Source organism: Phyllostomus hastatus, unplaced genomic scaffold, assembly GCF_019186645.2.
Source record: "Phyllostomus hastatus isolate PE091 unplaced genomic scaffold, TTU_PhHast_1.1 phas_contig_152, whole genome shotgun sequence".
NCBI classification, from domain to species: domain Eukaryota; kingdom Metazoa; phylum Chordata; class Mammalia; order Chiroptera; family Phyllostomidae; genus Phyllostomus; species Phyllostomus hastatus.
In genome coordinates this window covers 5102375-5126123 of record NW_025333622.1, presented here as the reverse complement: position 1 = coordinate 5126123, position 23749 = coordinate 5102375, and the positions used below count along the sequence as shown (strand labels likewise).

Sequence of the window (23749 nt, the reverse complement as noted above, 5' to 3'; positions counted from 1 at the left end):
TTTGAGAGGGCAATATCTTAGTTGGGCATTTTAAATAAACTGAGTATTTGGCTTAAAGTTACGGTTTTAACCTTTTCAGTCCAAACATTCTTTTTTTAATTCCTGATTATTTCATTACAGCTATCCCAATTTTTCCTTCTTTGCCCTCTCCCTGTTCCCACAGTCCATCCCCACACTGTTGTCCATATCCGTGGGTCACTCATACATGTTCTTTGACTAATCCCTTCCCCTTCCACTATTCCTTCAGCTCCCCTTTCCTCTGGCAGCTGTCAGTTCGCTGTTTCCATGTCTCTGTTCTATTTGCTCATTAGTTTATTTTGTTCATTAGATTCCTCTTGTGAGATCATATGGTATTTGTCTTTCACCAACTGGCTTACTTTACTTAGCATAATAGTCTCCAGTTCTATCCATGCTGTTGAAAAGGGTAGGAAATCCTTCTTCTTTTTTCAGCTGTGCAGTATTCCATTGTGTAAATGTATCGTAGTTTTTTTATTTGCTCATCTACTGATGGGCACTTAGGCTGTTTCCAATACTTGGATATTGTAAATACCACTGCAGTGAACCTTAGGGTGCACAAGTTCTTTTGAATTGAGGTTTTGGGCTTCTTAGGGTATATTCCCAGCAGTGGAACTACTGGGTCAAAAGGCAGTTCATTTTTTAATTTTTTAAGGAAATTCCATACTGTTTTCCACAGTGGCTGCACCAGTCTGCATTCCCATCAACAGTACACGGGGTTCCCTTTTATCCACATCCTTTCCAGTACTTGTTTGTTGATTTATTAATGATGGCCATTCTGATATGTGTGAGCTGGTATCTCATTGTGGTTTTAATTTGCATCTCTCTGTTGGTTAGTGATGTTGAGCATCCTTTCATATGTCTGTGGGTTATTTATATGTCCTCCTTGGAGAAGTGTTTATTCAGAGCCTTTGCCCATTTTTTTAAAGATTTCATTTATTTATTTTTTAGAGAGGGAAGAAAGAGAGAGAGAGAGAGAGAGAGAGAGAGAGAGAGAGAAACATCAATGTGCGGTTGCTGGGGGCCGTGGCCTGCAACCCAGGCATGTGCCCTGACTGGGAATTGAACCTGCGACACTTTGGTTCGCAGCCTGCACTCAATCCACTGAGCTACGCCAGCCGGGCCTCTGCCCATTTTTAATTGGATTATTTTTCCTGCTGGTGTTAAGTCATATGAGTTCTTTATATATTTTGGAGACCAAACCCTTGTCTGATATATCAGTGGCAAATATATTCTTTCATACAGTCAATGCTCTTTTTGTTTTGATGATGGTTTCTTTAGCCATGCAGAAGCTTTTAAATTTCATATAGTACCATTTGTTTATTTTTTCCTTTATTTCCCTTGCCCTAGGAGATATATCATCAAAAATATTGCTATAGCCCTGGCTGGCGTAGCTCAGTGGATTGAGCGTGGGCTGGGAACCTAAGTGTCGCAGGTTCAATTCCCAGTCAGGGTACATGCCTGGGTTGCAGGCCACGGCCCCCAGCAACCACACATCGATGTTTCTCTCTCTCTCTCTATCTCCCTCCCTTCCCTCTCTAAAAAATAAATAAATAAAATCTTTAAAAAATATTGCTGTATAGGATATCTGAAATTTTATTGCCTATGTTTTCTTCTAGGACTTTTATGGTATCACAACTTATATTTATGTCTTTTATCTATTTTGAGTTTTTTCTGTTGTGTGGTGTAAGTTGGTGGTCTAGTTTCATTTTTTTTCATGTATCAATTCAGTTCTCCCAGCACCATTTGTTGAAGAGGCGCTTTTTACTCCATTGTATGTTTGTGCCTTGTTTGTCAAGTATTAATTGACCACAGAGATGTGGGTTTATTTCTGGGCTCTCTGTTCTTTTCTACAGATTTATGTGTCTGTTTTTACACCAGTACCAGACTGTTTTAATTACAGTAGCCTTAGTATAGTGTGATATCAAGTATTGTGATCCCTCCAACTGTGTTCCTTTATCTCAAGATTGCTGTAGCCATTTGGGGTCATTTTTGGTTCCATATAAATTTCTGGGTGAAGTGGGTAAATTTCTAGAAACATATAATCTTCCAAAACTGAATCAGGAAGAAGGAGAAAACCTGAATAGACCAGTAACTATTAGTGAAATTAAAGCAGTAATCAAAAAACTACCAACACAAAAAATCCCTGGACCAGATGGCTTCACAGGCAAGTTTTACCAAATATTCAGAGAAGAACTAACAGTGATCCTTCACAACTATTCCAAGAAATTTAAGAAGAGGGAAGACTCCCAAACTCTTTCAATGAGGCCACTATTATCCTAATCCCCAAACCAGGTAAAGATACAGCAAGGAAAGAAAATTACAGGCTAGTATCTCTGATGAACACAGATGCAAAAATCTTCAACAAAATACTACCAAACCATATCCAACGATACATGAAAAAGAACATACACCATGATCAAGTTGGATTTATTCCAGGGATGCAAGGATGGTACAGTATTCACAGATCAATAAATGTGATACATGACAAATAAAATAAAAGACAAAAAATCACATGATCATATCAATAGAAGCAGAAAAAGCATTGGCTAAAATCCAGCACCCATTTATGATAAAAACACTCAGCAAAGTGAGAATAGACGGAACATACCACAACATAATAAAGGCCATATACTAAAAACCTACAGCCAACATCATATTCAATGGTCCAAAATTAAAAGTGTTTCCCTTAAGATCAGGAACAAGACAAGGCTGTCTACTTCTACCACCCTTACTCAACATAGTACTCAAGGCTAGTACTATACCAGGCAAGAAGTAGAAATAAAAGGCATCCAGATTAGAATGGAGGAAGTAAAACTGGCATTATTTGCAGACAACATGATAGTGTACACAGAAAACCCTATAGACTCCACCAAAAAACTACTCGACGTAGTAAGTGAATTCAGCAAAGTAACAGAATACAAAGTCAATACTCGGAAATCAATGGCATTTTTGTACACCAACAATGAACTATCAGAAAGAGACACTAAGAAAAATCCTATTTACTATAGGAACAAAAAAGTTAAAGTATGTAGGATTAAATTTAACCAAGGAGGTAAAAGACCTGTATTCAGAAAACTACAGAACACTGAAGAAAGAAATTGAGGAAGATACAAATAAATGGAAGCATATACCCTGTTCATGGATTGGAAGAATTAACATCATCAGAATGTCCATACCATCCAAAGCAATCTGTAGATTTGACACAATTCCTGTTCAAATACTAATGGCATATTTCACAGATCTAAAAGAAATAAAAAATTCATATGGAACCAACATTCATTTTTATAGTGAATACAATATTTCATAATATCCCCTTTACTATTCCAAATGATATGTATGGTTACTATAAACTAGTATGTATATGCATAATTTCAAATTTATCATTATAAATTCCCAAGATAAAAGATAAAGGAGCAATATAAAAGGCAAATACTTTATAAACATAATGTATTCATATACATTCTATATTCCAACATGTAAATGCTCTGGCATGAGCACACCGGAAAACATGATGAAGTAGTCTTGTCCTTTCACCTTTACATGGTGTTAATATGAATTCAGAGCTACAAATGCAATCTGATACAAAATATGTCCTATTGGCAGCTAATATATCACACTGGCATTTCCATTTATAATGTCATTTCTAAAATGGTAAACAATTGTTGATATAATTCTCAACAAAATGATTTCTACAGATTTTCTTTTTATACAGCTGTTATATTCCTAGAAAATTTAGTACACAGTAAGATCATTAAAAATTGCTTGGTAGAATGAAGATGTAAATTCTTAGCTCAGACATTTGTGAGCAGAAATTTTAACTATGTGAATGTCCAGTAGCACATCCGAAACTTGTGTAGTACACGGGCTATTCTCCACTTTCCTGATTGCCGTGTCTCTGTTGTAACAAGCCATGACACCTGTCTCTAAAAGGCTTGAATTCCTTCCCTATTGCCCACCCCCTTTTTAGCACTTATCACACTAACATAACCACAATATTTATTTTCTTGGGGTTTTTTTCTATATTTTGCTCCCTTTTCCTAATCTATCAACTTAAACAACATAAACTGAACTCTAGTATTCAGGCAGACATATTTTTTTTGGTTTATTCATTGCTTCTATTCTTAGTGCCTAAAGTAGTACCTGGGACATGACTAGGACTAAATAAATATTTGTTGGATAAGAAAAGTAATGTGTACTGAAGACTTGAAGGGGCCCTGTGCTAAGCCTTTGCTGTGGGATGACAGAATTGGGTTGGCCACTTATACATATATTGTGGATTCTTCGTTGCAGGCTTACTGTAGCCACGATCATCTACATCAAAATCTTCATGTAGAGACTTAAGGGTATTAGCATTGGTTCAAACTGTTCCCTAGAAATTTGTTTGTCAAGTTAGAAAATACAGAATACTTAAACTGAAGGTCATTTTTGCTAATAGCTTGGCAGGCCTAAAAATTGTAGAAGTTAGGACCTATTTACTTATTTTCTAGGAAGTATTATTTTACCATCTTTGTAATAAACTGTAATTTATAATTGTTAAGATGAAGTTAAAACAATATTGGTAATTTTCTTCATCTATTATTTTTCACAGAGTGCTAGAGAAGAATTAATTAGGTGGGAAGAAGGTAAAAAATGGCAAAGCAAAATAGAAGGAATTCGAAACAAGTTAAAAGAGAAAGAGGGAGAAATCTTTATTCTAACAAAGCAATTGAATACTTTGAAGGATCTTTTTGCCAAGTGAGTTTAATGTGAACCTAATTAATTATATATAGTCTTTAATTGACCTGGAAGTTATATAGTTTTATTATACTTGATAATATAAGATTCTTTAGTTTTAATTATAACTTATTATCTATGATTTACTTTTTATTTTCTTTCTTGAAAATGTGTTTTAAATATATTTTAACAATTTATAAGTGGAGTTTCTATAAATTTAAAATAAGTTAGCTCATAGCCAATACAGAATAATCTGATTTTTATACATTGGTCTTGCAATGAGTAACCTGCAGTTTAAGAAACTGAACAAACTGAACAGTGAATGATGTGTTTTCATGCTTCTCTATTAAATTCCACAGAGCCGATAAAGAGAAACTTACTTTGCAGAGGAAACTAAAAACAACTGGCATGACTGTTAATCAGGTTATGGGAGTGCGAGCTTTGGAGTCTGAAAAAGAGTTGGAAGAATTAAAAAAGAGAAATCTTGACTTAGAAAATGACATATCATATATAAGGTAAGCTATTACATGGAAATGTGCTATCAGTTATAACAAAGGAAACTAGTTGACCCATAGAAACTGACATAGTAAATGTTATTTTAAGCTTGGGTTCTGTTGATTGTCTTTTCTTGTGAGTTGAAACATTCTTGTTTCTTTGTATGTCATGTAACTTTGGATTATATTCTTACACTTTGAATATTATGTTGTGAATTTCTGGATCTTAAATTCTATGGAAAAAATGTTGTTATTTTTGTTTTAGCAGGCAGTTGGTCTAGATAGATTGAGACCCCAAGTTCCAACTTGTTGTCTATGGGCTATGATTCCAATATCAGTTCTGTTTCTAAGCCTTTATAGTGCCGTTGGGATCCGTCCTGCTTGCTGTCAGGATGGGCAAGGTAGGACAAGTGGGAATCTAGTTACAATTAGCATTTTGGACTACAAATATGGCCACTGTTTGGACTACAAGTAATATGGCAACTGAACTCTGACCCAGAAGAGGTGACTGACATCAGACCAGGAGCCACCAATGCTAAGTTGCTTCTTTGTTCACCAAGAACCAATCCTTGGCTCCCGCGCGAGATGTCCAGCCGTATAAAACTCCCAGCCTTTCCCTTCTCCAGTGCAGGTCTTTTCTTAGCCTCTTCTCCGTGCGGGGAAAACGTCGCCCGGGAGGAGCACAAACTTCCAAAATAAATCTCATTTGCCTGTTTCCATGGCTAATTGGCTGTTTATTTCCTCGGCGGGGTCTAAGAAAACCTTACACTTGCCTGCCTCTCTGTTAACAGTTTTGTACGTGGTCTGTCTTCTCTCTGTTAGTTTGGTTCTCAGTCTTTGGTGTTCTGAATAGGATCAGATCTGTGAGGGTGAGCCCAGAAGTTCGTAAACAGCTGTATAGTTGTTTGAGCTTCTTCCTTCTTGTGATCTCTCTGATACTCTCAATTTCCCTAGGGCTCCCCTTCAGGTCCTTGGAACCAAAACTGGCACTTTAGTGTCCTGTGCATCCTGTGCATTTCAGCAGTTGTGCACATCTGCAGCCAAGCAGACAACAGGAGGACAGAAAGAGGGTGAGGGGAGGCAGGGGACTACCCATTAACCCTACTGCCTTACTGATCACAGCTTGCTACTAATTGGAGAAGGTGATTTTCCTCTAAAAATTTAGCCACCTATGGATTCCCATTGCTGTCTCTGCCACTACTGTCTATGGGATTGCTTGAGGGTTGAGGCATGAAAAAATAGAAGAAAGAAAGAATGAGGGTTATTTGTACTCAGTGCTAGAGCTTGGTGCTAGAGTTTGAAGGCATCCCTAGAGCTCTCTCCCTCAGTGTTGACACGCATTTCAAGCAATGTTGCATTCAAGCTGATAAATACCAGAGGAAAAGAAGAGGTAAATTCACCACCTGTTTGCTGATACTTCAAATTCTGGCATTTTATCCTAATCTATAAACTATTTACTTTTCAAAGTCCTCAAGTATATGCTCCGTGCATTGGTGAGAGAAAACACTGGATGAGTTTACTGTATTGTACCTAGACCCAGAACCCTCAAGGTCATTTCTTCAGTAGAGCCTTTGAGATTTTCTTCTATTGCTGTTTCTTTCCAGGGTTTGTCTTCTGATATCATCGTGTTAATGCAAAGAAAAATAAAATTATGTCCCAACAACAGCAAATGAAAGTATTCATAATTTTCTATTTCACTCATATCTTTCAAGATGAACATAGATTAGGTTTACCTAATTTGTTTCTTCCCCTTCTAAGTGTTTACAAATGATCTGGAATCAGATTGAATGATCAAAGTCTGGTACCTACCTATGACATTTAGATGTGAAGATACTTACCGTTCTTTTTATTCTGTCTTGTTTTCCTTCCTGTTAATCTTCAAAAACTACCATTAGTGCTTCTTTATGAACATACACTATTGTGTGTGTATTAATGCAGTGTACATACAAAGTAGAACTCCTTTATAGGAACATTCATGAGTTTCAAACTTACATACCAAGTGCTTCCCTTCTAAGCCATGGTTTCTTAAATCCTTCAGAATTTCACTTGATAGAGAAGGAAATTGTGATTGAAGAATTCTTTTTTTTTAAAATATCTATTTATAGTTACTACCTGGTCCTAGCAGTGGCTTCTTCCCTCTTTTTCCCTTCCCTCTTTAGTCTAAATATATATTCAGTGCAAAAACTAAACTGAATGTTTTAATTCTCCTTTGCATTTTTTACAAGAATCAAACTATTTTAGTTTTAAAACCTTCTAATACTTTTAGAGGTTTAATTGTTCTTTTTTTCTTAATAATGTGATTCTGTGTTGGCTGGAGTAATGATAAGACTTTGTAGAAGATTAAACTAGTTGTCTTTCCCAGCACAAGCGTAAATTTCTGAGTTTTATGAATCAAATCTAGATGTTAAAGGGAGGAAGGATATTCCAAGAAGGGGGACCCCTAGCAGAGACATAGAGGCAGGAGTGCATCTTTCATGTGTGGTAAGAATGGGTTTGCTTGCCTTAGTAAACTAGGCAAACTGGACAATCAGGTTGAATAAGTGTGGTAGTGCCAGGTCATGGAGGACTTTGTAGGGCACACAGATGAGTGTAGACATGAAGAACAGATTATTATCTGGCATCAATAAGAGCCTTTGTAAATCCTTGTGCTCCTTGAGAAGCACATGGATATTATGAAGTTATTATATGTGTTTTTAAAAGTGGGTAATTTAATTCAACTTTTATATATAATTTCATATAAATTGGTGCCTGTTCTTTAAAAATGTTAATGTAATTTTAAAAATCAAGCAGCACTTTTTAACACAAAGTTTAAAGGAGGCCTGCAATGAATCCTCTGTAGTGGATCATTTTATAATGTAAGTAGTCATGTCAGTAAATAGTCATAAACAAAATTTAATTTTCATAAAATTTGTAAGTTTTTTATAATTTAAAATAAATATGTTAATGAATATATTTTCTTTCTTTCCTGTATTTTAATGTAATAAAATAATGAAAAGTCGACATTTGAATGGTAAAGAGTCTGTGGTTGTTGTTCATAGGACCCACCAAGCTCTTCCTCGAGATTCTGTTATAGAAGATTTACGTTTACAAAATAGATACCTCCAAGAAAAACTTCATGCTTTAGAAAAACAGTCTTCAAAGGATACCTATTCCAGAGTTTCAGTAAGTGTACATCATTCCTTTTTATTTTTTTCACATTAAAGTATAGAAATGAAATCAGTTTTTACCTTTATCTGGCCAAAACGAGTAGATCCCTATCCTTAGTATTTATACAGTAAATTAAACTTTTATTTTTAGTAGTTACTGATATATTTTAACTTCTTTAATTCTTCTTATGTAATAACAGTAAACTTAAAATTCTTATGCTTCACATAGAACTTCTTATGAATAAGTCTAGAGGTTTTAAATGTAGTTGATACGAGTTTACTGTGGCAAGGATGTGCAATTAGATAAAATAGAAAAATATGTTATTGCATTATTTCTATCAAATATGTGATATGTTTATGGTTTTTTTATAAAGAATCATTAATGAAGAATTGTTTGTTTTATCTTACTTTAAATCACTTAGTGTGTACATGTTTGTTATTCTTCTTTTCTTTTCTTTTCTTTTCATGTTTCTCCTTTTTCTTCTGCTTCAAGCAGAATCTGTTGCGTGACACAACTACACTTTCTACCCTTTCTACCAGTGTTAATAAATATGGGCACAACATTTTTCACAAAAAGAATACTTTACACAGGAACAAAAAAAAACCCCTAAGGGTGCTCCAAATTAAAAATGGGAAGGTAATAGACACCAGTGACAACATATGTCATGAGGAACCTAGAAGTATTCTACAGTATTCCGGTAACAAAGAAAAACACAAAGCAGACGATATTGTAGATCCTACTGAGCCAAATATATCTGAGGCAAGACCAAACAATAAATCAAGTACATTTAGGCTAAATAATGGTAACTTGGCAGATTTTAACTCCAGTTTTGAAAATGACCCAGATCCTGAAATTGGGAAAATTAATCAAGACTATTGTGAAAATAAGCAGGAATATAAAATCAAGGAAGAGAATGAACTAGGCAAGAATGAGAAAGGAAAAGGACACATAGCTGAAGATGTAGGTCACGTCATGGATCCAGAAGAATCTCCCGGGGAGGACCCTGATTCTGCCACGGCTGCTGCTGCAGCGAAGCCATGTGCGGAGGAGGCTGCACAGGCAAACTCTGAGACTGATGTACCAGTCCAGCCGAGAAATGGCGGGCCCCAGGTTTGAGGACGTGACAGTCTTTATTTCTTTGTTAGCTGAGTGTTCTTATAGCAAGTAGCATAGATATGTGGAAGTGGAAAAAAATTAAACAGATTTTGTAAAAATATTAACTATTAATAAACGTTTCCTTAAACCCTAGCATTTGCCTAGTTCTGACAAAATAAGTGGTTATTCATTTCCTAATTCATTTCAATATTCCCTGTTGTGACATTGGTGCTTACTTAAAATGATTAGATTAGATCACAGAATAACAAAAAATGAGGCACTTTAGAGGTGTTTGTTTCACCTTAGAAATTTCTAATGTACTATGCTGTACAATCTCACTGCAAGTAAAATTTTATATGGTGAATAATATCAGTGAAAATTTGTTAATGATGCTGTGTGACATTCTGACATGCATAACAAGTTCCTTTAGTGTTTTTTTTCTGTGTATTATAAAACTACTTTTTTATAATGAGAAAAGCAAGCTTATTGCTATGTTGTGTTAGTATTTTTGCATACATTTAATATCCACAATATTTAGCAGAGTATTATTTGTAATTTACATAGATGCTTGGAGAATAAATAACATCTCTAGTGATCAAGAAGATGCAGAACAGAATTTAAATGCAGACCTAAAGGCCTGACTCTACAGTTTATGAACTTCCTACGTACACACTACTTTGGGGCAGTTTGATTTATGTTACAGTACAGATAAAGACAAGTTTGTTCCCAATTGAAATCAAACAGCATTTTTTTCTTTATGCTTTCCACACATTTCAGTTGCCTGCGTCCTGAAAACATTGACCACAATCCAACATTTAAATGTTAAGAGAAGTGGATGAAAGTTGATTCTTATTTAACTACTCTTTTCAGGTTCATATTTTTTTTTCTGCTGGATAATATTTAATTGAGAATTTGAAATTCTCCATTTTATAGAAAAAAGTAAATCAAGCACAGATTTCTCTTTCAAATAACTTGTAGTTTAGAATGAGAAGTAAAAATGAACATAAATAATAACCCAAGATGAATTCATGCCAAGAGAAATGCAAGTACAATGTTACAAGGGCAGAGTGATTACTTTTGCTCCAGGAATTGAGGCAGTTCTTTTTGTAGGTTTGTGTGTATTATTTGCTATGGCTACCACAGATTTGATGGCTGAAACAACATAATTTTTTTCTCATAGTTCTACAAGCCGGAAGTCTAAAACCAAGGCATCAGCAGGCTTAATTGCTTCTCTAGGCTGTGAGGGAAGTATCTGTTCCAGGCCTCTCCCGTTACTGTTCCATGGTTGTCTTCTCCCTGAGCCTTCACAGTGTCTTTCTTTCTTCCATGTCTGAGTCCAGATTTCCTTTTTGTATAAGAACATCAGTCATTGAATTAGGGGTGACCCTAATGACCTTATTTTAACTTGATTATGTCTAAAAAGGTACTGTCTCCAAATAAAGTCATTCTGAGGTATTGGGAGTTAGGATTTCAACATACTGAATTTGGGAGTGGGTTGTGGGTGGGATATAATACAGTCTATAATGGATAACAATCATACTTTATTTTTGGACTAAAAAAACAAACGTGTGGACGTTAAGTTGTACTTACTTGACTTTGCTTTCAGTATAAATTAAAATATACTTTATTACCTTTTCCCCGTAAGTTTTATATTCTTATTTATTTTTGGTTGTTTTCTGTAGAACTCTCTAATTTTCTCATATTCCTTTGAGGAAAAATGTTCCATTTTAACATAGTGTTTCCTTATTCAATATGTCTTATGCAGCTTTTATTTGTTAAGTCTTAAAAATATTCCTAACTTTATTTTCCTGAAGACTTCAGAAATAGAGTCCGATGATCATTGGCAAAGAGAACAGGAGCTTCAGAGGGAAAACTTAAAGTTGTCATCTGAAAATATTGAACTAAAATTTCAGCTTGAACAAGCAAATAAAGATTTGCCAAGATTGAAGGTAAATTTAATGTTCTTTATTATGGTTAAGAAATCTAATGCCTGAAAACCTTTTTTTCTCCATTTAATTGAAATACTTACCATATTAGTTTATGAAGAAATTCAAAACTCATATTCATAAAAATATCATGGTAGTATTATTCTTTATACATTTGTTCATTTAACAGTTATCTGTTGAGAGCCTCTTTTATCTAAAGCACTCTTCTAGATGCTGGGAAATAACAATGAAAAAAATTCTTATACTCATAGAACTTACATTCTAGTGAGGAAGAGTGATAAACAAGTTAATAAACAGTATGTCAGCTTATATTAAGTGCTAAGGAGAAAAAACATGGTTGGTGGGAAGGGGGCATGTGTGTGTTAGGTGAGGGTATGAGGAATTGCTACTTAAAATACAGTAGTAAAGAAAAGGCTTCCTTAATAAAATGATTTTTTAAATTACTTTATTGTTGTTCAGTTACAGTTGTCTGCATTTTCCCCTCACCACTCCCCCCAACCCGAGCCAAACCCACCGCCCTCCCGTGCTTCAACGCCCCCCCCCTTGGTTTTGTCCATGTGTCCTTTATAGTAGTTCCTGAAAACCCTTCTCCCCACTGTCCCCTCCACCCTCCCCTCTGGCTATTGTTAGATTGTTTTTAATTTCAGTGTCTCTGGTTATATTTTGTTTGCTTTTTTCTTTTGTTGATTATGTTCCAGTTAAAGGTAAGACCATATGGTATTTGTCCCTCACCGCCTGGCTTATTTGACTTAGCATAATGCTCTCCAGTTCCACCCATGCTGTTGCAAAAGGTAGAAGCTCCTTTCTCTGCTGCGTAGAATTCCACTGTGCAAATGACCATAATTTTTGATCCACTCATTTGCTGATGGGCACTTAGGTTGCTTCCAACACTTGGCTATTGTAGATTGTGCTGCTATGAACATTGGGGTGCATAGGTTCTTTTGGATTGGTGTTTCAGGGCTCTTAGGGTATAATCCCAGCAGTGGAATTGCTGAGTCAAAAGGCAGATCTATTTTTAGTTTTCTTAAGGATATTCCATACTGTTTTCCACAGTGGCTGTACCAGTCTGCGTTCCCACCAATGGTGCACTAGAGTTCCCTTTTCTCCACATCATCTCCAACACTTGTTTGTTGATTTGTTTATGTTGGCCATTCTGATGGGTGTGAGATGGTATCTCATTGTGGTTTTAATTTGCATCTCTCTGATGGCTAGTGATGCTGAGCATCTTTTCATATGTCTCTGGGCCCTCTTCATGTCCTCCTTGGAGAAATGTCTGTTCAAGACTTTTGCCCATTTTTCAACTGGGTTTTTTTTGTCTTCCTGGATTGGAGTCATGTGAGTTCTTTATATATTTGGGAGATCAAACCCTTGTTCAAGGTATCATTTTAACAGAGATCTAGGGGATAGATAAGGAAGTAGGTCTTGCTAATACTGGAAAAATTTCTAAACAACAGAAATAGCAAGTTCAAATGTTCTGAGGTAAGCGGATGGCTGGTGTATTTCATTAACAGTTGTCACACTTTAAAATATTACAATATCTTTAAAACACTAAAGGCTTTAAATTAAATATGTATTAGGATAATTGTCTCCTTTAGAAATTTCATTTATTTTGATGTTTGTAAAAAGTTTATCTTTGATTTTCAAATCTTATCCTATTTATAGGATTTATGGGAATTTTTTTTTTTTGGCTGGTTTTTCATTTCTTTTTTTTAACCTAGATTATTAGCAATCTGTTAATTCCATGAGTAATCATATAGTTAAACTATTTTCTGCTTCTGGTTTTGATTTTTACTGTGTTAGAGCCAGTGTTACAAGTTCAGTTGTCTCTTTCTTCATACCATAAGGATCTACATTTATAATTTATGGGATAGTTAAAACCAGAGTTCTAAAATCAAATTTATATTTTACATTAAGGCAAAAATGTGGAAAATATTTCTTGAAATTCATATACAAAATACTTTTTATATGTGAGGTTATGTCGGAAAAACATCTGTCCACTGTTATATAATGAGAATGGTTTGCATGACATCGATGTAACCTGGCAGCCAAGGAGAGTGGACTGGAATGCGTATGCAAGAACAATGACAACTTCACTGTACTAGTCAGTGGGAGCAGTAGATGCCATTGAGTGAGCGAGCATGTGTACTGTGTGGCTGTCACATTCAAAATGACTAAGTGAGTAGCACAATGAATCTGCATCAAATTTTGCATTAAACTTGAACATTCCTCCAAGGAAACTATTCAGATGATTCAGAAGGCCACAGCTACACGCAGCTGGTGGTTGGCAGCTTCATTACAACAACATGCCCACTCATGCATCATGTCTCCTGCAGAATTTTTTGGTGAAACATCAAATCACCCAGGTGGCTCAGCCCCCTACAGCCCAGATTTGGTGCCCTGTGAATTCTGGCTTTTCCCAAAACTAAAATCATCTTTGAAAGGGAAGAGATTTCAGACCATTGATTAGATTCAAGAAAATACAATGGGGCAGCTGATGGCGATTGGGAATACTGTGTGAGGTCGCAGGGTGCCTGTTTTAAAGGGGACTGAGGTGTCATTGTCATATGTACAGTGTTTCTTGTATCTTACATCTTCTTCAATAAATGTGTCTATTTTTCATATTACATGGCCTGGATACCTTCTGGACAGACCTCATACTTTAATTCAATATATTTCTTAATTCAGAATCCTCCTTGTGTAGCCCTGGCTAGTGTGGCTCAGTGGGCTGAGTGCCAGCCTGCAAACCTAAGGGTTACCAGTTCAATTCCCGGTCAGGGCACATGCCTGGGTTGCAGGCCAGGTCCGTCCCCAGTAGAGGGTGCATGAGAGGCAATGACACATTGATGTTTCTCTCCCTCTGCTTCTCCCTCCCTTCCCCTCTGTCTAAAAATAAAATATAAAATCTTAAAAAAAAACTTCCTTGTTTAGTTTGGCCATCGAGTTACAGAGATTGCTAGTTCAGATGAATTGTCTTTTCTTTCCAGTGACTATAGCTATGTCACATGTTTACTTTAACCTTACAGAATCAAGTAAGAGATTTGAAGGAAATGTGTGAGTTTCTTAAAAAAGAAAAAGCAGAACTTGAGCGGAAGCTTGGCCATGTTAGAGGGGTGAGTATGGGAGAATATGCCATATATTTGTTTTGGTTTCAGAAGTGATAAGCAGGACATTAAAAAGTAAGTTTGGATATGTCATAGCAGTAGTGATATGCCTTTACTCGTTAGTGCCTGCAAATCCAATGTTTATTCTGCTGCATCCACAATGTAAAACATTATACAGCTTTTCTCTGTGTTTCAAGTTCATATGTTTTATCATCTGTCACCCTTACATGGATTTTATTCTACTTGTACTCCACATCACCTCTTTTTGTTGTTGTTGTTGTTGTTGCATATCCCCCCACACCTTGGCAGCATTTAACTTGCAGGGATCATCTTTCTGTTGACTGAGGTAACTACTGAGTGCTCCTTGGCCCAATTCTAATGTTTTGTAATTATTTTGTGATGTCCATGGCAACTCTTTAATATAATGCTCTATGTATATTTTCCATTTCTTTTTGTATTCTTATATATTCTTTCCATGTATTTTGTATTTGCTTCTTTACAATGAGTAAATGTTACTTATGAGGTCAAGGCCAAATGTTGTTAAGTAGCACAAGAGGAAGTAATCATAATGGACAAAAAATTTTTCAAGTAACAATATTAAGTAATGATGGATTTGGTAAAAATAGTGATACAATTAGAAAAGTATTCAGGACAAATATCTTGTTGAGAGTTAGCAACATTCATTTTTATAAATAAAAATCTGTTAATTTAACCTTTTTTAATCTAATTATGAAAGTGTACAGTGTTAAAATTGTGTAAAAGTTTATATTTTAGGGCTATTCACTGCAGTGTGAATACTGACTAAAATGCTAAAAAAGCAAGATTATTGTATTCAACTATTAAAAAACTTTTTATATTACCCTGGCTGGCGTAGCTCAGTGGATTGAGCGTGGGCTGCGAACCAAAGTGTTGCAGGTTTGATTCCCAGTCAGGGTACATGCCTGGGTGGCAGGCCATGACCCCCAGGAACTGCACATTGATGTTTCTCTCTCTATCTCCCTCCTTTCCCTCTCTAAAAATAAATAAATAAAATCTTTAAAAAAAAACTTTTTATATTAAATTATAAGAAGTTAAACATGTTAATTGCTGACCCATGTCTTTTGATAACTTTATACTATGTTTTTTTTTTCAGACATATCTTGTACTTATATTGGAGGCAAACTGAATTTCTAATCAGTGGCTATTCTTCCTTTTTTTTTAAATCCTCATCCAAGGACATTTTTTCATTGCTTTTAGAGAGGGAGGAAGGGAAAATAAACATCAAGGGTAGAGTATTTAAGCTATTACTTAACAGCTATATGACTTTAGGACTATGAAATTATGTGAATCTTGACTTTCTTGTATGCAAAGTGAGAATTATAATTCCTTTCTCAGAGGGTTAATATAATGGTAAATTTAAGTAATTCAAGCTTTGGCTTCAAATGTGAGGAATCAGTAATGTGAGTATAATGATGAGCCTGTTGTTATTGATACTTTTTATATAATGTGCTTTCTAAAATATTTGATTTAGCCCTGGCGAGTGTAGCTCAGTGGATTGAGTGTGGGCTGGCGAACCAAAGGTTTGCCAGTTCAATTCCCAGTCAGGGCACATGCCTGGGTTGCAGGCCAGGTCCCCAGTTGGGGACACATGAGAGGCAGCCACATATTGATGTTTCTCTCCCTCTCTTTCTCTTTCCCTCCCCCTCTCTCTAAAAATAAATAAATAAAATCTTTTTAAAATATTTGATTTAATTAGAAGTTAATATATTTTTTTTTAGTCTGGTAGAAGTGGAAAGACAATCCCAGAACTAGAGAAAACCATTGGTTTAATGAAAAAAGTAGTTGAAAAAGTCCAAAGAGAAAATGAACAGTTGAAAAAAGCATCAGGAATACTGACCAGTGAAAAAATGGCTAATCTTGAGCTGGAAAATGAAAAGTTGAAGGTAATATTTTAAATATGATTATTTGCATGGAATATTTTACTGCTATATGTAATTGTTATTAACATTTTAGGAAAATTTTAAATATATTCCAACTATGCAAAATGGCTTTAATGGCTGCAGTAGATATTTTACACATACAGAAAAAAATTTATTGGAAACAAGACTAAGAGTAGAGTAATCCCACTTTATCATTTTATTATTTCAAGACCAAGGATTCTTACTCTGGCAGCATTAAATCATTATCTTATTTATTTTCAAAAATACAGATCCCTAAGCCCCCATCCCGAGATTATTAGATCCCTCATGGGCAGGTTCTACCACAGGTATTGTGATTTAAACTTGTTTTTCCAAGTCATCTGTTCTTTCTAGTGTGTAGCCAAGCTTGGGAAGCTGTGCTGTAGACGACCAGTATTAGATGGAAGATTTTGATTCTAATTATATCAAATATGATGTCTATAACTACTTTCAGTTAAGCTTTGTAAGTGTACAAGATCATCTTTTACTTTATTTAATTGTTTTAATAATGTACAACTTTATTATTGCTAGGCTGAATTAGAAAAACTTAAAGTACATCTTGGACGACAGTTGAGCATGCACTATGAATCCAAGACCAAAGGCACAGAGAAGATTGTTGCTGAAAATGAACGGCTTCGTAAAGAACTTAAAAAAGTACAACTTTCATTAGTGATTATAATTACTTTTTATAATACATCTAAGAACTAATACACCTTGGAAAAATGGAATGAAAAAGTTGATGATCATGTTTATTCAAAGCAGTTATTAAGACTTTTAGGAATTACGTTTTTATTCCAGCCATCCTTTCACAATGAGAAACATTGAAAACAAAAAATTAATAAATTTAGGGGCAGTGTAATGTAATATAGAAGATACATGGCTGGGATTTATATCCGAGCCCCATCGTTTATTAGCCATGGTAACTAGGTGAAGCTACTAACTTCTCTCTCTCCCCATTTTCCTCATTTATAAACTTGGGAATAATTAGTGTATCTGTTTCACAGAGCTGCTGTAGGGTTTAAGTGAGTTAGTATTTGTGCACATGACAGAACAATGCCTGCTGTGCAATAAGGAATATAGGAAACAGTTTTGTTAAATGAACAGTAAGATTCCTTTCTAAGTAGCAAAATCTATTCCTTTTCCAGACAAGTAGGTATTAATTATTTTTATGGATGATCCAGTGAATGAATTAAAATTAGTATTTTAAACTAGTTATCTGAATGTACTCTGAGGCCAGAGTTATACTGTGCTTTGAATGTAGATGATTATTAGTGAAAATAATCTGTGGTATTTACACATAGTTTTTGCTTATAGGTGGGTCTCTCAAGTATAGCGAGTCAAAACAGAACATCTTTTAAAAGTATAAAGACAGCCCTAGCTGGTGCAGCTCAGTGGATTGAGTGTGGGCCTGCAAACCAAAGGGTTACCAGTTCAATTGCTAGTAAGGGCACATGCCTGGGTTGTGGGCCAGGTCCTCAGTAGGGGCACATGAGAAACAACCACACACTGATATTTCTCTCTCCTTCCCCTCTGTCTAAAAATAAATAAATAAAATCTTTTAAAAAAGTTTTAAATGTGTAAAGTCATAAACTCTCCATTATTCTGTAAATATTATAGTTAAAGATGACAGACTTAAAATAACCAAATGTAATGACAAATTTAAAGAAATGACTGAAATAAAATACTTGTAAATATATTTTTCTAACCTCATTTAAATGATCTGTTCTAATTACGATTATATTGCTGTTTTAGAGTAAAATATTGGATTTCTATTGGAATTTTAGTCAGCATTTGAACTCCAGATTGTTTTAAATTTCTAACTTAGAGTAAAAATTTTGAATATATTGCATCTGTGACAACAGTATTATGTTTTGTCATAATATACTAATTAGCTTTTAATGATAGGAAACTGAAGCTGCAGAGAAGTTGCGGATAGCTAAGAATAATTTAGAGATATTAAATGAGAAGATGACAGTTCAGCTAGAAGAGACTGGTAAGAGATTACAGCTGGCAGAAAGTAGAGGCCCACAGCTTGAAGGTGCTGACAGCAAGAGCTGGAAATCAATTGTTGTTACAAGGTATGAGCAGGTAGTTCACAACTTGCACAAAGTTTAATCAGTTGTAATTCTGCCATTATTGTTTTAAAAGAATATGACACTATTCCCATTAACTTAATTCTTTCCTGATGAACAGCAATTTGTTTTAACATGATTCTTACTCTTTTTTTGTCCTAAAGACTTTTTTTGCCAAAGAGTCTTGCTCTTCTTTTAAGTATTGAACTAATTTGGGAGGCAGAGCATGGGGACAGAGCAGGGCATGAAGCTGGGTGTTGGAGCTGGGTGTTGGAGCTAGATGGACATTCATTATGAAGCTGCTTTCAGCCATGAGCCTCGACTGATGCTGCCTAGCTTCTCCTGAGCATGGCTTCGTCCAGCTACACCTCATCTTTTTTGTGGTGTGCATTTTCTACCTCAAGTATAAGCCAGGCACAGTAGAGCTATTTTGTTACCACCTGTAGCACACTGGATCTGGGCTGGGCTGAAATTTTGGTGGTGTAGTCTTAGCAATTTGTTCTCCGAATAACCCCAACAGATGAATTCAGCAACAGCTTTAGTGTCTTACTGGCCTCTGCTTTCTGGCACTTGCTTTTCTCCCACTTCGTGAACCTTTTCTACAAGTATGTGTGATTCCTGACTGTCAAACTTTGTGCCTGTGAAGGAGGTGATGGGAATTCACAAGTTCATTGCTACTCTCACCACAGTGCTTCATCATGACTCGGATGTCTCAGTAAAAGGCTTTGCTCTCATTCTCATTTCCAACTGTTAGCAGCTGCTTAAAAATAGTATAAAAGCCAGGGACCAATGAAATCCTGCCCATGTTCTTTCCCATTAAAGTCATCCAATATTACATTGTGTTTTTTGCTTCTGCTGGCCCCATTTCAAAGGCAAACTCATATTTATCTTGACATATTCATATAGTTTTCTATGTCCGTGCATTCCCCAGCCCCCCCTTGCAGTGTCTACCTGCTGTTTAGAATGGATATGATGAGGGGGTGTGGGGTGGCAGTCACCATTACTACAACTGGAATGGGAGCCTTAGCACTGTGAGGTGATAGCACATCCAGTAGTGGACCTGCTGCACTGTACTTGGCCCTTGACAACCAAGGATAAGGAGAAAAGAGGAAGGTTATGCAGGTAATTGGAGAGTAGGCCATGTAGCCAGGCAGTCCGGGTGAAGGGTCCTTGGTTCCAGTCCTAATATACTGAGGAATCAGAAGCCACTCTTCCTCATGCTAGCCCTCTCTTAGTTCTGTCCGAGGGCTAGGGTAGGGAGGGGTTAAATGAAATAATGCGTGATGGTGTAAAGGGGAGAAGGCATTTCTTGTGTCTGCTTGGACCCCAGCTGACATTCACAACCAGTAGCACTCTCAGTTGATTTCTTGGTTCTTTTTTTTTCTGTAATGACATATGGCCTCAAAGAATTTTGAGTTGTTTTAAGTTGCATTCATTCAGCAGATATATACTCAGTACTTGCTGCATGCCAGACTCTGCTTTGTGTTTTTATAAAAGGCCTACTTTGCCTAGTTTCCTTCAGATAGCCAAGTAGTTTCCATGGAAAAATACCTAGTTGCACTGTGACCAATAAGTAAATTACATTGTTATTCTGTGAGCTCAAGTTTTTATGCCTATAGAAATGATAATTCCTGTCCCTCCTTTTCTAAAAATGTCTCTGTGAGCCTGCAGAAAAGAGTATGGTGAAAAGGGTTTACAAAGTTTATAAACACTTGGGACAGGTGATAATATTTAGTTGAAGATGACTTTGTCTTTTAGATTATTTATGTGTTTAGTATGAGAACTGTACAGGTAACTAAGCATATAGTAGGCCTTCAGTCAACCCTCTTGAAAAAAAAAGTAAGTCCTAGTAGAATCCTAGGTCAAGAGAAGACTCATTCTAATCCTTGGGCTCCAGCCTGTCTACATACACCAAAAAATTGCTAAGGTCTCTAGCTGGGATTCATATCAACCCTTATAGTGCCTGCCGAGACAGGCCAGGGTGATGCAGAACTGTTTTAGATTGGGGGAATCAGAGAAAGCCTCTCTGGGTGGCATTTGAGCAGGGAATTGAATGAAATGAAGGAGTGGCTTCTGATATTTCACCACTTGGGTTGATAGTCCTTGTTAGGTTAAGAATATTGCTTTCTAATCTGAGTTTCTAAGATTTATCAAAAGCTTTTTGAATTGTATTAAGATAATAATTTTCCTTCCTTGTACTATCTTTACCTGATTCCATTGCCAAAAGATTTCTTCTTTTCTCTGGAAAAGTTTGGTATGGTTTCCCTTTAAGGTGTTACGATGTGCTTGTAAAACCATTTTGGCTCAATGTTTTAAAAATTTCTACTGAAATCTAGATTTTTTTTTAACTATCGATCATTTCTTTAAAGGTTACAAATCCATTCAGATTTTTACAAACTTCACCCTTCCCCCTCATAGGCCCTTTCTCCCACCCACACTTTTGCTCATTCTCTTCCTTCTCCCAGCAGTGCCCTTTTAGTTTCGTTTTATCTGGATACTTCCTTTTTTAAATCTTTGTGTGTGTGTGTCTGTAAAATGGTTTAATTTGTGATTTTTTACTTTATTCCTAAGGATATCCAATAATACAGAATTTGATACTCTGATGAATTTTACTTTCAGGTTTTTCTTTTGCAACTGAAAAGGGGATTTTAATATTTTATAGTTTAGGCTCCACCCTTGTTTATACTTGGGAAGCACCTAAATCCTTCTTTTTAGTTGGCCCCTCTGTTAGTTGGGGATACTTAGTCCTAGGTGTCATCTAATGCTAAATAAATAAGTAGCAAAAGATTTGACTAACAGAAACAGTGTAATAAGATATTCTTTGTTATTTTTAGTGCAATAATTTAAACTGACTTAAATCAATGGGATGAATTATTTTCAATGTCTACACCAGTTATTTTCCTTTATTCTTTTAGAATGTATGAAACCAAATTGAAAGAATTGGAAACTGATATTGCCAAAAAAACCCAAAGCCTTACTGATCTTAAACAACTTGTAAGACAAGCAACAGAGAGGGAACAAAAAATTAAGAAATACACTGAAGGCCTTGAGCAACAGGCAAGTAATATTACATGATAAAATAATGTATTATATCTCAAACTATTCCTTCATATTGTCCTGTGCAGATAAAAATGAACTCTTGATTAATTCTTACCCCAGGAGGCCCATCTAAGTGAATGACACCACCAATTCACCTGTATGTTTAAGCCAAAACCCTGGGATCATCAAGTTCTTTTTTTCTCTCATGCCCTACACCTTTTTCATTAAGTCATGTCAGCTCAGTTCTCAAAATATATCCTAAATCTCGTAATGCCTTAGCACTTCCAATACTGCTAGTCCAGTACAAGCTGTTCTGTCACACCTGAACTATTGCAATAATTTCCTCACTGGTCTCCCTGCTCCCAATCTTGCCTTCTTTTACCTCTCACTATCACTGATCTATTCTCCACATAGTTTCCAAGTAATCCTTAAAGCAAATTGTAGCAGTCCCATCTTATAGTCTTCTGATAGTTCCACATTACTGCAACAAAATTGTAAAGTTCTTTTCATAGCCTCTCTGAGGACCTACATAGTCTGGCATCTTGTTTCCTCCCTAACCTCATGTTTACTTTCCCTTCTTCATTCACAGTGTTGTGGCCACACTGACCTTCAGTCTTTGGAACAAATCAAATTCATTCAAGCTTCAGGGCCTTATACTTGCTTCCCTTCTTTAGAATAATATTTACCCACTTTATTTCTCTGTTTAAATGGAGGCGCTTTAGACCTTCCCTGAGCCTATGGCACCTTCCGTCACTCTCTATCCTCTCCCCTGGGTTAATTTTTTTGATAGACCCTCCTTCCATGTGGCACTGTCAGCACATCACAGCACACCACACCATATCCTCATTGTTTGTTTTTCCTCACTAAAAATGTAAGGGCCATGGGAACATATACAAAGGGATTTTGCCTGCTTTTTTCACGTCTGTGTCTTCTATGCCTAGAATAATAGTTAACAAGTAATTATTGAATGAATAGTAAACAGAAGATGATGGATGTGTGCTTGCATGCTTTTGAAAACCCAACTTTTAATATTACGTATTATTGAAAATGTATCTTTATAAAATCTCATTATTTTCATGTCAAACTTTGTCTTCTAACTTTTCATTGTGTCCAAAGATTGAGATTCTGAAACACGTCCCTGAGGGTGTTGAGACAGAGCCGGGCCTTCAACGGGAGCTTCAGGTTCTTAGGTATATCCTCTTCTCCTGTGGCGGTGTTTTTTTCTTTTTTATTATCTTTTAATATAATATTATCTTTTAATATATTTACTGTATCTAGAGAGGTAGGATGTCTCAACCTAGCTACCTAAAAGGCTTACGAGCCTTATTTTATCCTTCTAATTCCAATCATTCTATCTTTTACATAACAGATGCTGAAAAAAAAACAGTAAACCAGATCCTAATATAGGTTACCTAGTTTTTAATGTGTTTTTTTACATTTTCTTAGTAGCATAAAATGTATTAAACCTTAACTTTCCAGAGACAATTAACAAAAGAGGGAAAAACACCTTTACTTCCATGGTTCTGTAGCCTACCCTAATGAGGCTCATCCAATGGGAAAACTACTCTTAAAAATGACATCAGGTTCAATTTTAAGAAAAACATGAAGAATTTTGATCCTGTGATCTCTCTTTGAGAATGGTAGCATTGCAACAAAGTAAATTGATGACTTTATGAATATCAGAACTGTACCTCACAGTTCATAGGAAATGTCCATATATTTTGTGGAGCAATGTTTTTGGTTTGTTTTAATAACATTATCATTGTGCTCTAGATTAGCTAATAATCAGCTGGAAAAAGAAAAAGCAGAATTAATCCATCAGATAGAAACACAGAAAGACCAAAGTGGAGCTGAGAGCACCATGCATGGTAATGTATTTTATAACATTTTAGGTAACCCAAGTTGTTTAATGAGGACTTGCCTTGTTTGTTGTTCACAAACTTCTGATAATTGTCTTCCTATAAAGTCAAATCCCCAGTATAAACTTTTGGAGCTGTCTCTTCCTCCATGCAATATTATTATTACCATCAAGCCCTTTGCAAGTACTCAGTGTTTTTCTCCTTGTGCTTTATATGGGTGTTTACTGATTAATCAGGATGCAGTGCTGAGCAATGAATACTAGGTTAATTTGTTGCTTCCAGTTTTTAAGTATAGTCCATTTTAAACCCTCTACATATTATTTTAGAT

General features: G+C 35.7%; 1 protein-coding gene across 6 annotated transcripts in view; it reads left to right on the top strand.

Moving 5' to 3' along the window:
• CEP290 (centrosomal protein 290) overlaps nt 1–23749 on the top strand; it is a 97075-nt gene that overhangs the window by 68123 nt on the left and 5203 nt on the right. For all 6 annotated transcript variants that reach the window (XM_045830411.1, XM_045830412.1, XM_045830407.1 and 3 more), the window contains 11 exons: nt 4607–4752; nt 5091–5246; nt 8264–8387; nt 11282–11416; nt 14437–14523; nt 16272–16436; nt 16983–17105; nt 18357–18529; nt 21439–21580; nt 22679–22752; nt 23336–23430. In XM_045830411.1, the coding sequence (XP_045686367.1) occupies nt 4607–4752; nt 5091–5246; nt 8264–8387; nt 11282–11416; nt 14437–14523; nt 16272–16436; nt 16983–17105; nt 18357–18529; nt 21439–21580; nt 22679–22752; nt 23336–23430 (1420 nt within the window). The remainder of the gene's footprint in view (nt 1–4606; nt 4753–5090; nt 5247–8263; nt 8388–11281; nt 11417–14436; nt 14524–16271; nt 16437–16982; nt 17106–18356; nt 18530–21438; nt 21581–22678; nt 22753–23335; nt 23431–23749) is intronic.